The sequence below is a fragment of the Mastigoproctus giganteus genome, chromosome 13, assembly GCF_048544385.1.
Source record: "Mastigoproctus giganteus isolate SK-2022 chromosome 13, ASM4854438v1, whole genome shotgun sequence".
Classification (NCBI taxonomy): Eukaryota; Metazoa; Arthropoda; class Arachnida; order Uropygi; family Thelyphonidae; genus Mastigoproctus; species Mastigoproctus giganteus.
In genome coordinates this window covers 114,369,225-114,386,501 of record NC_143587.1, presented here as the reverse complement: position 1 = coordinate 114,386,501, position 17,277 = coordinate 114,369,225, and the positions used below count along the sequence as shown (strand labels likewise).

Genomic DNA, 17,277 nt, shown 5'->3' with positions numbered 1-17,277 from the left:
CAAGGTTTTTGTATTTTCTACTCTGATCCAAGCCTGAAGCGGGATTTGAATCCACGACCTTTGGGTTGCCAGGCAGGCACTTTACCCACCCGGCTAGCCTGGTCGGCTTTAAGCCCTTAAAAGATGATATCTGACTACAACATCATCAACTTTTGCCCCTGGTAGACATACCTTGGTCCTGTTCCACCTATCCTTTTTGAATAATATATTCTGCATCTCCCCGACAATAGAATTACTGATAATAACTAGCTTCTGTGGGACCAGCGTATTCTGTCTAGGAGATTGCCACTGTGTTGCCTGATGCACAGGAATGAGATCTGGTATTGAGTCAGGCAGCTGGGAGCTTGCTGGGCCCATCATATTAATTTCTGTGAGGCATCTATCCTACACCTCAAACTCTCATAGATGTCCATCAGAATGTTGAATAGGGGCCTAATCTCTTCACAGTCTCTGCACCTAGCACACACAAAGACATCCTCCTTGGCTATATCATGTCCTGTTCTAGAAAGATCCGCAAAAATTTAACATTTTGCGCATTTGTTTTTTTTTTTTGACTGTGATGTATTGGAGAATTGCCTTCTTCGATTCTCCCCCAAGCCACAGCACTACAGCTACTTTGTGCTCATTGCTTTGCTGCTCTAGTCTTGGTCATGATTCCATTTAAGTACAATTTTATTAACATTGAAAGTTCGGGATATACGTTACGCTATTCCGTATCGTATAACGATACCAGCAAGTTACAAATGGTAAAATCTACGACACTTAAGTATTAACTTTCAAAATCACTATCTAAATTTTAAAAAAAACCAACGAGCTTGACTAGGACTATAAAACTACTTATAGAAAATAATTTAACCCGAGGGGCTCACATCCAGTGAGTATGGGCTTGGCACGCCAGGGTCCTGAGCTGGATATCATCATTCTTCTCTTTCTTGGTGATTCCCTTCTACTTTTGACTCTCTCTCTCTCTCTCTCTCTCTCTCTCTCTTAGGGTAACTCAGGGTAATTTTTTTTGGCTGGTGCAGCATAAGCCTCAGGTTTCCTTGCACCATATGGCTAGTAATAATAATAATAATTTATACAATAATTAAGTCAATAAAACAGCTAAATATAAATAAAAACTTAGCATTTGCTGGAGCTGCAAAATCCTGTCCAACAGGTGGATAACCTCGTATCACATATATTCAAATGTATTTGAATACATTACCAATATTACTATTACAATTATGAATATTAAGATTTAGAATTTTCATACAGAAGAAGCCAAAATATGCCTCCTTCAAGCAATAGACAGCCATATCCTGCTGGGTTACCCAAGACCTCTACCTACCTCAGAAATAATAGATCTCATAGATCTTTCTATAGGAAAGCCGAACTTTTTATAGGAAAGCCGATTCTACATGCAGATTTCTTGCCTCAGCATGGGAAATGTCCTATCTCCTCTCCTAGCAGAAATTTTTAAGATAAAATTTGAAGATTTCAACCAAATAAACCTCAATTCTGGAGCAGGTACGTTGATGACATTATAGCTACCCGGAACCATAGTACAGAAAAACCTACATAAATTCTTTGAGGCTCTCAACAAACACCATGAAAAAAATCAAATTCAAAATGGAAATAGAAAACAACAGCAACCTTCCTTTCCTGGACATCCTGTTCGCAAAAAACCGACAGAGCTACACATGGAAGCTTAGAGGAAGCCTACTGATACTGGTGTCATATTAAATTACAAATCCTGTCATCCTTTCTCTACAAAAATTGGCATTCTAAATTCTTTCATCCAAAGGGCTTATTGAATTTGCAATACAGATAATCTACAACAGGAGCTACAAACAATAACCAGGCTTGCCATGAAAAACATATTTACTAAACATGTTATCAACAAAGCCATAAAAGACACCTCCAAGACCATCACACAACCCCAACACAACAGGGACAGAAGAGCCTCCATATACATACTGCACATATCATCTATCAGCACTAAAATTGCTAAAGAAGCCAAGAAGTTTGGTATCTCCACCTTTTTAAAAAATTCAGCCTCCATCAAGCAGATCTTGAAAAAACAACAGTCCAACAACCCCGACAATCCTAGAGGTCCTATCTATAACATAGACTGTAAGTGTGGGGGGCACATATATAGGCGAGTCATACAGATGTCTACAATGTAGAATCAAAGAGCACAAAAAAGATGTACAATATGGTAAGGTTCTAAAGTCTGACACAGCCCTCCATGTCTTCCAATGTGGTGACACTTGGGATTACAAGAACATGAGAATGTTCAATAGAAAACAGAGAGTTGAGTTCAGTCAGCAATATTTTAATCTTTTTAATAAAAAAAAAAAAAAAAAAAGAAGAAGAAGAAATAAGGAACCAGGGAAAGAAAATAAGCCATTCATCTGGAAGAGCAGCCCACATACAACCCCTTCCATACCACTGAACCAGTCTACACACCAAAACCTGATGTCCAGAGTAGGAGAGCAAAAGTCACCTCAGGATTCCACTTGACAAGAACCCTGGTTCTAGGATAGAAAACATGGCACAATTCTACTGGCTCTTGGAATTAATTTCTCATCTATAAATTAACTGCTGGCCGCACCTCTTCCCTATTTGCACATCAGGTTTCTGGGAGCGTCGACAAGAGGAGTCTGTCAGCAGGTAATAATTTAATTTAATCCCTTTGTATTTTATCTAATCTAATATCTGGTTTTTATTGTTAACAATATCGAAACTTAATTGTTTATTTGTGAATTGTAATTGTAAAATTACAATTACAATTCACAATAGTTATAAATATGGCAACTGTAAATCATAATATTCATAATTGTAATTGTAATATTGGTAATGTATTCAAATTTGTAACCCCTTTCTATTTTTGTTTCCCCCAAGAGCATGGTCTGATGATGGATATCAGTAAGATACCTGAAACGTTACCTTAATGTATAGTAGTTTAGGTGAACAGCTTAATAAACTATATTATTAATTTCAAGCGGTGTAAGATTGGTATTACATATAATAACAATCTTATGTGCAAATGCTAGTTTAGCTTCAGAATCACCATATGTTTCTCACAGTGGAGATTATATAAGCAGAAGACCAAAACCTTGTACAACACATTCCATACTGTCTCATGTTAATCCCAGGGGCTCACATCTGGTGAGTATGGGCTTGGCACACCCAGGGTCCTCAGCTGGATATCATCATTCTTCTCTTTCTTGGTGATTCCCTTCTACTTCTCTCTCTCTCTCTCTCTCTCTCTCTCTCTCTCTCAGGGTAATTCAGAAATTTTTTTTTTTTTGGTTGGTGCAGCATAAGCCTCAGGCTTCCCTGCACCATATGGCTAATAATAATAATAATAATAATAATATAGGATAGCTAGCCATCTTCCTTCTGTGCATGCAATTCTGATGCTGATACCGGTATGCCACTTTCGACAGACCTTTCCACAATTGCAGTAAAAATATCCTTAATTCACTCTTGGTTGAGGGATTTGTGTCCTTTTCTTGGCTTCACATACCTAGACTTCCTGTTTCCTCAAAACATGTAATCATATTTCTGACATTATAGTGTCATGGACACTATAATAATGTCAGATAATGAGTGAAATTCATACAATCCCACACCTACAATAGTGTCAGTTCTTCAGTAGTAGAGCTGTACAATCTATGCATACTCTTGTAAGGTGAGGGCATTTTGCTCCTAAAACTATGTATCCTCATCTGCAATATGCACAAGTTATTTAACCAGACACAAAGGTTGGCAGAGTTGTTAAGGACACTACTGATGCTATGCTGCTGCAACAGGATCTGGAAAGGTTGAGCAGATGGGCTGAGAGGTGGCAGATGACGTTTAACATTGACAAATGTAAAATACTACATATGGGAAACAGCAACCCCAGAGCAATGTATCAACTCTGTGGTACTACACTGACAATGGTAGAGAATGAAAAGGACCTGGGGTAATTGTGCATGCATATATGAAGTTCTCTGAGCAGTGCAGATGGGCTGCAAGAGTAGCTCATGGTGTCTTCTCAATGATATACAGGAATTTTTCTAGCAGGGATAAGGAGGTGATTATTCCCTTGTATTAGGCAATGGTCAGGCCACATCTTGAGTACTGTATACAGGTCTGGAGGCCTCATTTTAAGAAGGATGTAGAGCTGTTGGAACGAGTACAGAGAAGGGCAACAAGATTAATGAATGGAAACAAAGGGTTGCTCTTACCAAGAAAGGCTTAAGTTTTGCAAATTACAGTGTCTGGAGACTAGACACCGGCGAGGTGATCTGATAGAGGTGTATAAAGCTTTGAATGGTTTGAGGATGCTCAATGCCGATGGGATTCTTCCTCTTGCTCAGAATAATCACCTGAGGGGGCATAAATTCAAATTGAGGAAAGACAGATGTAGGATAGATGTGTGGAAATTTGCCTTAAGCCAGTGGGTAGTTGGTTGGTGGAACAGACTTCCATCCCTTGTTGTGGAAGTTGATAGCCTAAATAAATTTAAGGCCCAGCTGGACAGGTATTACGAACGAATGGAGGGATGAAATCGAAGTGGTGTTTTTTTTTTTTTTTTGGCTGATGCTGCATAAGCTCGCTTTCTTGCATCATATGCCTCTACTAATGCTAATGCTAAGTCATCCTGAAGAAGCAATGCTTGGCACTGATCATTAACAACTCTCCCAGTCTTTATGTCAATTGCATATTTTCACATCATGCCCTTTATCCTTTTGTCGATGCTGTTAATGAAAACAACAATAGTAGTCCAAGAATAGATCCTTGGAGAACTCCATTTCTGACTTTACACCAATCTGAAGAACATCCATTAATTACAACCTTCTGTCTTCTGCCCTGAAATCCATTTTAGAATCTTTCCAGTAAGATCTTTCCACCATGTTCCAGCTTATACAGTAACCCCTCACGAGGGACCGAGTCAAATGCCTTACAGAAATACAGATAAACAATATTGAAATTTTTCCTTAGCTCAAGCTCATGAGTAACGTCAAAATAGCTTACCAGGTTAGTTAAACATAATTTTCCCCCTAATAAACAAAACCCTGTTGTGTGTCCTTCAAAATGGCGTTTCTATCTAAATGTCCCTGGATTGTGCTCGTAATCATTGCCTCTCAGATTTTCCCTACCACTGAAGTCAGACTAACAGGTCTGTAGTTATCAACATCACTTTTAGAGCTCTCCAATCCAAAGGAATCTCTCCCAAGTCCAATGATGCCCTCATAATTAATCATAATGGTTCAATACACTCTATAGCTGCCTCCCTGAAAATTACTGGGTATATGCCATCAACTCCAGGAGCCTTACTTGCCTTTAGGTACGTTGGCACTTCTCCAATTCAAAATAAATGACAAAAATTAATGGATGTTCAGATGGATCTCCTTCACACTGTATAAGCCAATTCCAATGCTTTTGTGACTTCTGGAAGAATTCCTCAGAAGAAGCTTTTCAAAATGCTAACAGTTCCTAACCTTTCAAAAGGCTTTCAGTTTGTATGGGGGAAAGGGGGCAAAATTAAGTCCACATTGATTGAAGACCATAGTGATGAACTGCTTCAAAAGAAATCCTTGTATGAAAGTGCCAAGTGTGCAGGCATCATCATGACGCAAGTGCCAATTCCAGGGAGCCCATTTTTCTGGCTGTTTTCTCTGAACAGCACCATGCAATCAACATAAATTGTTTTATAGAATTTTTGGTTCACTATTTGACCACATGGGACAAATTTGCAATGAATAATACACTGTGAGTCAAAAAATATGATGGGCATGATCTTCACATCTGATTCGGATTATCTTTTTCTTTTCTTTTTTTTTTTGCTTTGGAGAATACTGAGTTTTACAATGAGAGGACTGAACCTGTTTCCAGGTCATAACCCACCAACAGTAATGATAAAAGAAAAAGAGTAGGTCAGCAGCTTCGTGTTCATGGAAATCCTTATATGTGAGAATTCGCCACTCTCTGTGATCATCAACAGGAGGATGAGAGACAAAACTCGGCTGCAGTGCATTGCATCCAGAAATCTTGTGTTGAAATTGACTAATGTGTCCAATAAGAAATACCAATTTCACCAGCAATTTCACGAATAGTTAAATATCATCACTCCCAATCAATCACAAATCCAAGTGACTGAATCATTAGTTTCTGAAGTTGAAGGGTGAGGATCATTTTTGATGGACAAGTGGCCCTTTTTAAACTAAGTGAACCACTGAAAAGTCTTCAAAAAACACACAGCATTTCCATAATCATGGTTTTAAACAACTTAAAATATTAACCTGTTTAAAGTTTAAAATTCTTGTTTAAAATATTAACTTGGGATGGCTACACTAACAGATAACTGCAATATAAGCCACTGCTACACAATGATAATTATCTTCATAAATAATATCACATCCTATCCCAGTCTCTTCATCACATGCACTACTCCTCTCGTTGGTTAGGAGGTTCGGGCAAGTAAGCGAAGGAGTTGACTTCATAAAAGAATGTCTGACTTTCAGTCAGTCAGCAGAGACCCAATAACACATTCTACCCTCAAAAGATCAATTCCCTTGTAATTCTTTAAATTGTTTTTGAACCCAAGTGTGGGAGGAAAACCATTTTTATTATAAATTTTATATTCACATTGCTAAATATCTGCATCTCTATCAATTTACTGTTTTATTATTAAATTTTCTTATATACATAGTTTCTTTTACTTTTCATTTGATCTTTTAAAGGTTGATATTATTGTACAAATTGGTACTACTTAGTGCTAACACTAAGAGTGGAAGATCTGAGGATTTAAGTACAGGCAATGTTGAAAAAAAAAAAAAAAAAAGTCCTCAATTAGAATTAAATTTTAAGGTATTAGCAATTCTACCCAGACATAATAGGAGGGAGTATATAATGGCAGCCTTGTCAATCAATTCAGTTATGGATCATGAAAGGCTCATGGGAGAGAATTTTGACTCAGTGTTGTAGTTCTATGATCATTAAAAGGAGAGAATGTTTTTACAGGATGGAATACATTTAAACAGAAGGGACAGAAGAATATTTGGTGATGCTATCGAGGCAGTGTTAGGTGGGTCGGAATACTGCTAACTTGAAGGAATTTTACGGAGTAATAGATTAACAGCAGCCATAAGCAGATGTGATTCTTGCATTGCTTCTATTGGAATATGTAGCAGCCTATTAAAGCAAGGTGTCAGGTACTACAAGACCTGCTGGAGGTCTTATTGAACAATCAAATACTCAGGCTGTTTTAAGATAACTAAGAATAAAAATCAGTGCATGTACACTTTGCATACACAAATGCTAGGAGTATAATAAACAAATTTGATGAATCTGAAGTACCAGTCCAGTCATGAAATGGAGAAACAGTAGGGATATTGAAGACACAGTGTTACTCGGACATAAAGAATGCAGAATTTGAATATGAGGAGTACAATGTGAACAAAAAGAATACCGAGAACAGGAGGAGAAAATTATGCTTTTAATTAAGAAGCATTGTGTTTCTTAATTAAAAAAATTAATTTAAAAAACAAAAATGAGAGGAGTGTGTTATAGGTCCAATGAGAATAAAGAATGGCTATACAGGCAAATAAAGAGGGACAGCAAATCAGAATGTCATAAAACAGAGGATTTTAATTTTCCAGGTAACTAACTGGAACCCATGGGCCATCACTCACACAGTAGCAGGACTTTGTCAATTTTTTGGTTGACTATTTTCTGCACTAGCATGTTACAGAGGCAATGAGAAAAAGCAATACTCTTGATCTTGATCTGATTATCAGCAGTCACTCTTCATGAAACTAAAAATCTATAGACAAAACAACTGCTAGGTGACAGTGATCACAGTGTATTGATGTGGAATTTACTTAAAGAAGTACTGTCATAGGCAAAGAGAAGGGCTTTTGCTTTTGTAAAGGTGACTACATGGGTATGGGCTGCAGAGAGTTTTTATATTCTATTCAGTGAGGCCCAAATGATGGTGTCACCAAAAGCAAGCTATAATGGGTAGAATTCAAGGAAGTAGTTGTAGAAGCAACTAGGCTTTCATATAAGAGGTATTGTTCAAGGGTCAAGTAAGAGGTATTGTTGAAGGTCAGACCTAAATGGATATCAGATTAGCATTAGTAGAGGCATTTGATGCAAGAAAGCAAGCTTATGCAGCATCAGCCAAAAAAACAAAAATAAATAAAAAAAAACATAAATAAATAAATAAATAAATAATTAAAAATAACCACTTCCACTTCACCCCTCTGTTCGTTCGAAATACCTGTCCAGCTGAGCCTTAAACTTATTTAGGCTATCAACTTCCTCGACAAGGGGTGGAAGTCTATTCAAGCAACCAACCACCTGCTGGCTAAAGGCAAATTTCCTCACGTCTATCCTACATCTGTCTTTCCTCAATTTGAATTTATGCCCTCTCGGGTGATTATTCTGAGCAAGAGGAAGAATCCCATCAGCATTGAGCATGCTCAAACCATTCAAGGTTTTATACACCTCTATCAGATCACCTCGCCGGTGCCTAGTCTCCAGACACTGTAATTTGCAAAACGTAAGCCTTTCTTCGTAAGAGCACCCCTTTGTTCCATTCACTAATCTTGTTGCCCTTCTCTGTACTTGTTCCAGCATCTCTACATTCTTCTTGAAATGAGGCCTCCAGACCTGTATACAGTACTCTAGGTGCGGTCTGACCATTGCCTTATACAAAGGGAATAATCACCTCCTTATCCCTGCTAGAAAAATTCCTATATATCATCGACAATACACCATGAGCTACTCTTGCAGCCCGTCTGCAGAAAACTTCATATCTGCCTGCACAACCACCCCCAGGTCCCTTTCATTCTCTACCACTGTCAGTGTAGTACCACAGAGTTGATACATTGCTCTAGGGTTGCTGTTTCCCATATGTAGTACTTTACATTTGTCAATGTTAAACTTCATTTTCCTCCTCTCAGCCCATCTGCTCAACCTTTCCAGATCCTCTTGCAGTAGCATAGTGTCAGTAGTGTCCTTGACAACCCTGCCAACCTTCGTATTGTCTGCAAACTTGGATATTAAGCTTGATATACCATCATCAATATCATTTATAAATACAGAAAACAATAATGAACCCAATACTGAACCCTAAGGGACTCCACTAATAACATTAGTCCACGATGAGCAGTGTCCATTGATTACCACTCTCTGTCTTCTCCCCCTCAACCACCCCTTTATCCATAGCAGCAATTTGCCTCCAATGCCACACTGCTCCAATTTGTGCAGCAGTTTTCCATGGGCAACAGTATCAAAAGCCTTTCTAAGATCCAAGTATATAATATCAAAGTTATTCCCTGCATCCAGTTCTTTTGTGACTGCATCATAGTATCCAATCAAATTGGTCAGACAAGACTTCCCCTTAACAAAACCATGCTGTGTCTGAGCTATAACTGAAGTCTTGTCTAGATGATCCTGCAGTGCTTCTTTAACCAGTGCCTCCATTAATTTTCCAGGAACAGAAGTTAAACTAACAGGTCTATAATTACTATACAACTGCTCCAATTTGTGCAGCAGTTTTCCATGGGCAACAGTATCAAAAGCCTTTCTAAGATCCAAGTATATAATATCAAAGTTATTGCCTGCATCCAGTTCTTTTGTGACTGCATCATAGTATCCAATCAAATTGGTCAGGCAAGACTTCCCCTTAACAAAACCATGCTGTGTCTGAGCTATAACTGAAGTCTTGTCTAGATGATCCTGCAGTGCTTCTTTAACCAGTGCCTCCATTAATTTTCCAGGAACAGAAGTTAAACTAACAGGTCTATAATTACTTGTGTCACCCTTTGATCCACCTTTGTGAATTGGGGTCACATTCACACATCTCCAGTCCATGGGTACTTCCCCTGAGTCCAAGGAAGCTCTCATAATTATGGCTAAGGGTTTGCTTACTTCCTTTGCTGCTTCCTTTAATATAACTGGATAGATCCCATCCACCCCAGGTGCCTTTCTTATATTTATCTTCAACAATTTCTCCTCCACTTTACTCTCAGTTATTACAAGATTCTCTAGCTTAATGCCAGAGTTGAATACACCTCTGGCATTCCCCTCGCTGAGTAACTCCTCATATGTGAATGTCGATGCAAAATATTCATTCAGTTTGTTAGCTACCTGAGCAGGATCATCAACAGTTGACCCATCGATATCAAGTGGGCCAATCTGATTCATCCCCTTCCTTCTAGAGTTTACATAAGTAAAGAACTCTTTGCTGTTTTTCTTTGCATCCCTTGCCAAAGATTTCTCTTAATCTGCCTTCGCCTGCCTAACCTCCTTTGTAACTTGGTTACAGATCAACTTGTATCTATCATAGGATTCTGTGTCACGTGTTAATTTGTATGTATCCCATGCATTTTTCTTCTCTGCCATATGTCTCATTAGTTCATCTGACATCCACTTAGGCCTAAACCTTTAACAATATTTCTTAGTTGGTATGTAAAGCCTAGCAGCTTCCAAGATAAGTTCTTTGAATGCTTCCCATTTTGAATTTGTTGTTGGTAACATCATCAGTTGGTCCCAATGTATAGAATTTAAATACTGTCTCAGTCCATCATAGTTGCCTTTACGAAAGCAATAACCCTTCCCTTTACCCCCAATGGTAGTTACCTCTTTGAGTAAATCCCACTTCAGCACACTGTGATTACTGCCACCTAGTGGTTCATTTACCTGCAGATTCTTAATGCATGAAGAATCACTACTGATAATCAAATCAAGAGTATTACTCCCTCTAGTTGCCTCCTGAACATGCTGATGTAGAAAACAATCATCCAATAAATCCACAAAAGCCTTGCTAGTGTGTGAGTGACCAGCCCCCAAATTCCAGTCAATATCTGGGAAATTAAAATCCCCCATTATAAGCGCCTCCGTAGCCAGGTGGGAAGGAGCAGCAGTGCGTAGCACACGCTTCTTGATTAGATCGGGGTTCGAGCCCGTCACCACCAAATACGGAGGATGCAGAAAGGTCAGGGAATGACCACCGCATATCCTGGAGCAATATGGCCTTAGTTGCTAATGCTGCTAAAAACCAAACAACAACAACAACAACAACCCCATTATAAGACTCTCTGATTTACTGGCCTACTCTATTTCCCCGTACAGTTTCTTATTATACTCATCAGAGTCATTAGGCCTATAGCACATTCCTACTCTCAATTTTGATCTCCCAATGCTTATGTCACACCAAACTGACTCGACACTGCACTGTCCAGCAATGTCGACTGGCTTCACGTCCTTGGATTTTATGTATTTCTTAACTAATAGCACAACCCCTCCTCCCTTCCTATCCTGTCTATCCTTTCTGTAGACATAGTACTCCCCAAATTCATTCCTTATATCTGTGTGACACCACATCTCTGAAATCCCTACAATATCTGCCTTTGATGTTTTGAGCAATACCTCAAATTCATCAAATTTATTTACTAATCTCCTAGCATTGGTGTACACTTGTTATTTGGTTTTTTTAAGAGCATTAGCAACTAAGGCCATATTGCTCCGGTGCGGTGGTCATTCCCTGACCTTTCCGCATGCTCCGTATTTGGTGGTGACGGGCTCGAACCCCAGTCCACGTGGACTGGGGTTCAAGTCCACGTGGACTGGGGTCCAGTGTGCTACGCACTGCTGCTCCTTCCCACCTGGCTACGGAGGCGCCTTGGTGTACACGCAAGTATACATGCACCTGTTCTTTTTCTTAGCTACCCTAACACAACCTATGTGTTTATTTGTACCCCAATGATTCCCAGCAGTCTCTGAAATATCCTGCATCTTATTTTCCAGGCTTCTGCTCATTCCAATAGAAGCAGTGCAAGAATCACTTTCTCCTCTGCCAGTGGCTACTGTTAATCTATTAGTCCTTGTATCCCCCCCCCAATCTAGCAGTTTTCCGACCCACCTAACACTGCCTCGATAGCATCAGCAAACATTCTTGCACCCTTTCTATTTAAGTGTATCCCATCCCTGTAGAAGCAGTCTCTCCTGTTAACAAGTACAGACCAGGCTGAAAAAAATTCTACCCCTTGAGCCTTGCACAATCCTTCCAAGGGCCGAACTGATCGATAGGGCTCTCATCATATACTCCCTCCTATCGTGTCTGGGCAGAATTGCAGACACTTTCAAATTCAACCCTAATTCATGGCTTTTTTTCAACAGTGACCTGTACTTGTTAAGTAATTCCGCCGGTCTCCTACTCTTAATAGCATTAGTGCCAACGTGTACAACTATGTCACCTTTTGTGCCCTTAAAAGATGATATCCGCTCTACAACGTCATCAACCTTTGCCCCTGGCAGACATACCCAGATGATTTGATGGTAGAGGGGAAAAATGCATGGAATGCTTATAAATTATCAGGTCATACAGAAGCCTACACAAAGAATGCAAAGAAAAGTTGCAAAGGCTTCTTTACATATGCAAACGCTAGAAGAAAGGGAACGAATCACACTGTTCTGCTAGTTATGAATGGTTTAGCTATTGGTGATCCTACTCTGTTTTCTGACAAACTGAACATATATTTTGCATCTTAGTTCACATATGAGGGATTTTTTAGGGATGGGGGATGTCAGAAGTGTATCAAATTCTAAGAGGGAGCTAAATGATTTTGCACTAACTAAGAGGAAAGTGTAATAGAAACTGTTGAAACTAAACATAAATATAGAATGTGTAATAGAAACTGTTGAAACTAAACATAAATATGGCATGTGTAATAGAAACTGTTGAAACTAAACATAAATATAGCATGTGTAATAGAAACTGTTGAAACTAAACATAAGTATAGCATGTGGGGTGGATAGGATCCATCCAATTATATTAAGGGAGGCAGCAAAAGGGGTAAGCAAATCTTAACCCATAATAATGAGAGCATGGATGGATTCAGGAGGAAAAATCCTATGGACTCGAAATGTGCAAATGTACCCTCAATTCACAAAGTGATCACAGGGTGAAGTGAGTAATTAAGGACCTGTTATGTTGGCTTCTGTTCCAGGAAAATAATGGAAACACTGGTTAGTGAAGTAACACAGTACTATATGGAGAGACCTGCACTTATACTGCAGTCACAGCATGGATTTGTTAAGAGGTGATATTGTCTGACCAATCTGATTGGATATTGACACAATAACAGAGAAACTGGATGAAAAAAAATAATTCTGACATCATATTATTAAACTATATTTTAGAAAAACTTTTGACACTATTTCGCATAGTATCAAAAACTTTTAACATAGTGTCAAAAGCTAAACATCTGCTGTACAAATCAGAGCAGTGTGGCATTAGAAGCAAGTTACTGCTATGGATAAAGGGATGGTTCACTGGTAGAAGAAGACAGAGAGTAGTTATCTATGGGCACTGTGCTTCATGGACCAATGTTACTCGTGGAGTATCACAGGATTCAGTGCTGGGATCATTATTGTTTTCTTTGTTTATTAATGTTATTAATGAAGGCTTATTATGTTTGATATCTAAGTTTGCAGGTGATACAAATATTGGCAGGGTGGTGTTAATGACAGTAATCAGGATCTACTGAAGATCTAGAAAAATTAAGCATATGGGATGAGAAGTGGCAATGAATTTAAAACCGAAAAATGCAAAATACTGCATATGGGATGCAATAATCCCATATTAGCATACACACTGTGTGATACCACAGTCACATATAAAGTTCTCTGAGCAGTGGCAACAGGTATGCCAGAACTCATAGGGTTAATGATGAACAGGAATTTTGCCAGTAGGGATAAGAAGGTGATTATCCTGTCATATAAAGTAATGGTTAAGACACGAGTACTACATAAGGAAGAATATTCAGTTCTGAAAATTGCAGCATCTCTGGAAACCAGGCACCTGCAAGATCTGACTGAGGTGTTTAAAGTTTTAAATGGACTGAGTAATTCAGGCAACACACAAGGGTACATAAATTTAAATTGAGAAAGGATACTTGCAGGATAAATGTGCAGAAATTTACTTACTGCCAGTGGGCATTTAATTGTTGGAACAAATTTCCACCTGGTGTTGTGGAGGCAAGCAAATAATTTTAAGGAACAAGACAAATTATTAGAAAGGATGGAGAGAGAGAGAGAGAGAGAGAGAGAGAGAGAGAGAGAGAGAGAGAGAGAGAGAGAGAGAGAGAGAGAGAGAGAGAGTGTGTGTGTGTGTGTGTGTGTGTGTGTGTGTGTGTAAGCTGGCTTCCTTGCATTATTTGTTCTAATTTTCAAAATTTTTACATTAAAAGCATGGGGTCATTCATGGGCACGTTCAATTATCTTGGATTTCCTTTTTCTATGTGTTTATAATGTTCTGCAATTCTAGTATCAATAACTTCTCTGTCTTGTTGACATGCACACAACTGCACATGTTTTTTTTTATATAAGATGTCTACATCAACTCAAGTAAAATCATGATTTATTGGTTTAAATACCATATATAATTGTTACATGCTCTTGCAGTTTTCTCTCCTATTTCTTTTAAGTGTGGTATTGTGGCTGTTTTTTTTTTTTTTAATTTGTCTCAATTCCAGTTTTTTTGAAAGTGAAGTAGTATTACCAAAATTTTCCTTGTGCCCAGCCAAGATAAGAAAAAGCAATAGCCATCCATCAAGATATATATGCAGCGCACTGATAATGAATGACTTGCTATTACATCCATGTAAACTATTTTCAAAAGATCTAGTTGTGCTGAATTGGTAATGAAATGAAAACAGACTAGTAGACATCAGTGAGTTTTCCATGAGCATAACTGGATAAAGCGGTTGAAAAAAGCCTAAAATTCAACAAGAATTTTGTTTTAAGAATGGACCAAATAGACTGTATCACAGGAACCCAATTGGAGATGACGATGCGAACAACTTCTACCACATTCTCATCTCTTCTTGATTGCTTCTCAAAACTTAGATGTGAACCACAGGTTGACCCACAAGAGATAATTACCTGTTGCAAGTGTTTGAGAGGCAAATTTGAAAAATGCTGAGAGAAATGGTCAGTGTACACGAATATGAACATGGCCATTCAGAATCACTCTCTGAATTACCTGTATTTTGAAAATATTCACCCACATGCTGTCAATGTCCTTACCTTTACTTTTAAGCTTGCTTACTGTATAGCACTGTGATGAAGAAAAGCTTCTCTGTAGTAGCTGTTGGGTGTGTGCATATAGAGGTGTTTGACCTTGTTACCAAGACTTGTGCAGTGGAAATTTGAATATGATGTGAAAACTCTTGCAAATTTCATATCAGAATTATGTTCCCTTATTTAAAACGTCAGTAACAAAAAGTCTGATTATTATAATATTGGTTTCACTTGGTAATTTAATTAATATAATAATTTGCTGTATTGCAACACAGGTTTCATATTTGAAATGCTGATAAAAATACCCTAATGTGTTTCCTGGCAGCTCTGGCCATGCTGATTTCTAAGAATTTAAAGACCACCATACTTTGCTCAATGTTCTTCTGAATAACTCAAACAATTCTCCTAAAACTACAGTTTCCTACAGACCACCAGAATTAGGAAAAAGGTCTAGAACACAACTCGCACCATCTATTAAAACAACTGGAATTATTTGGTTCTCAGGATCCACTTTGTTTAAATCCTGATAATCTCTAATTCAGAATTTCAGTTCCCAGACATTCAAGGTACCCTAAAAACAAAGCCAAATCACATTTATATTCCTTATATTTGAAGGGTAAGCTACAAAACAGTTACAGATGCTAACATCAAAGCATTTATTCCTAGCCTTCCAGAACACAAAGACCTTAGATCACAAACACACACAAAGTTTAGTGTGCTAATTAAACTAACAGCATTATATTAGTCAGACTTTTTGTCACATGAAGCGAAATCAGGAAACATAATGCTTACATAAAATTGAAAGGATTTCCAAGTCAGCAATATCTTGGTCATGGCCATAGGTTCAACTTTAAGAAAATTAAGTTCTAGCTAGGCACATCCTAGTAACCAAACTGTTGCAATGATAATTAAGTTGCTGATTTGGGTACAGTAGGAATACATGCACTGGAACAAAACATTTGCTACTTGTACAGTTTAATAATGGACTTCACAGAGACAGCAGGCATAAAGAATTTCTATGTAATATGTTAAAAAGCAGCAGCAAAGACATCGGCATATGGACAAATATTTTCAAATGTCAAGTAATTTCCAAAGTAACAGTTGATGACAGAAGATAAAAAATCATATCTAATAGTTAGTCAATGATTTTTTAAGGGTCAGTTTTATAAATTATATAAGAATTTAAGATTATACCCAGAAAAATATTTGTAATTTCTGAACGAGTACTGGAAGCTTTGATAACTTGTTCCTGCTCAATGGACCACAGTTTTATATATATATATATAAATATATATATATATATATATATATATATATAGATATATATATACAACACTAGTCTTCTTTGTACTTCACAGATTACCTTTACTAGGTAGTAACTTTCTTTTACCTTTTTCATGGCTTTGAGTGCAACAAAAACACTATAGACCAGTGCTTCTCAAACTATCTGTGATAAAGGACTAGTTTCTTTTATTTCCAACCTGTCAGGGAACCGATACTTTTGTAAAATACAAATAATCGCAGACTGGTAAAGGATGAATTGTCGTGGACTGGTAACGTCTGTGATGAATTTCCAATTTGTCATGGACTGTGCAGCCCTTCCTCAAGAGCCTTCATCAGCAGCTAAATTATTTTTAATAATTCAATTCTAAATATAATTTTAGCTACTGATAAAGGTTCTCAGAGAAGAGCTGCAACACTGATATTAATATAATTAATTCTTTGTTGTATTATCCCAACTTGCTTCATTAAATACATGCTGTATTTTACATAGTGAAATGTACTCTTCATGTAAGGCATTTTTTTTTTATTATTTTATTTTATTTTTATCAGAATTTCTATGTAATATGTTAAAAAGCAGCAGCAAAGACATCGGCATATGGACAAATATTTTCAAATGTCAAGTAATTTCCAAAGTAACAGTTGGACACTTTCATGCACATCAACTATTTCCATCACCCAAAGCACCTCTTACCTCTTCTCACTTGTTTCCTGAACACCTTATAGAGATAATCACACCATTGTGCCTAGAACCTTTACCGTTCACATCCTTATTTTTGACCAGGTTTTTCATTTCAATCCAGTCACTGCTTTATCCAGATGTGCTACTGGCAAACTCATTGACATCTTCCACAAGAAAGATATTCGCTGCCCCACGAATACGACAACTCAAAATCAGTGTATAGCATGCTTTCAATAAACAAGAGA

The 17,277-nt window shown here is 37.8% G+C and overlaps 1 protein-coding gene across 2 annotated transcripts in view; it reads right to left on the bottom strand.

Annotated features, from left to right (window-relative positions):
• LOC150076375 (protein kinase C, brain isozyme-like) overlaps positions 1-17,277 on the bottom strand; it is an 847,829-nt gene that overhangs the window by 383,942 nt on the left and 446,610 nt on the right. Inside the window, exons 8-9 of one of the 2 annotated variants that reach the window (XM_090387781.1) lie at positions 16,404-16,419; positions 172-187 (exon numbers count right to left, since the gene is read on the bottom strand). The exons of the other annotated variant lie outside the window; for it this stretch is intronic. Coding sequence (XP_090243907.1) covers positions 172-187; positions 16,404-16,419 — 32 coding nt within the window. The remainder of the gene's footprint in view (positions 1-171; positions 188-16,403; positions 16,420-17,277) is intronic. 2 annotated transcript variants of the gene reach the window in all.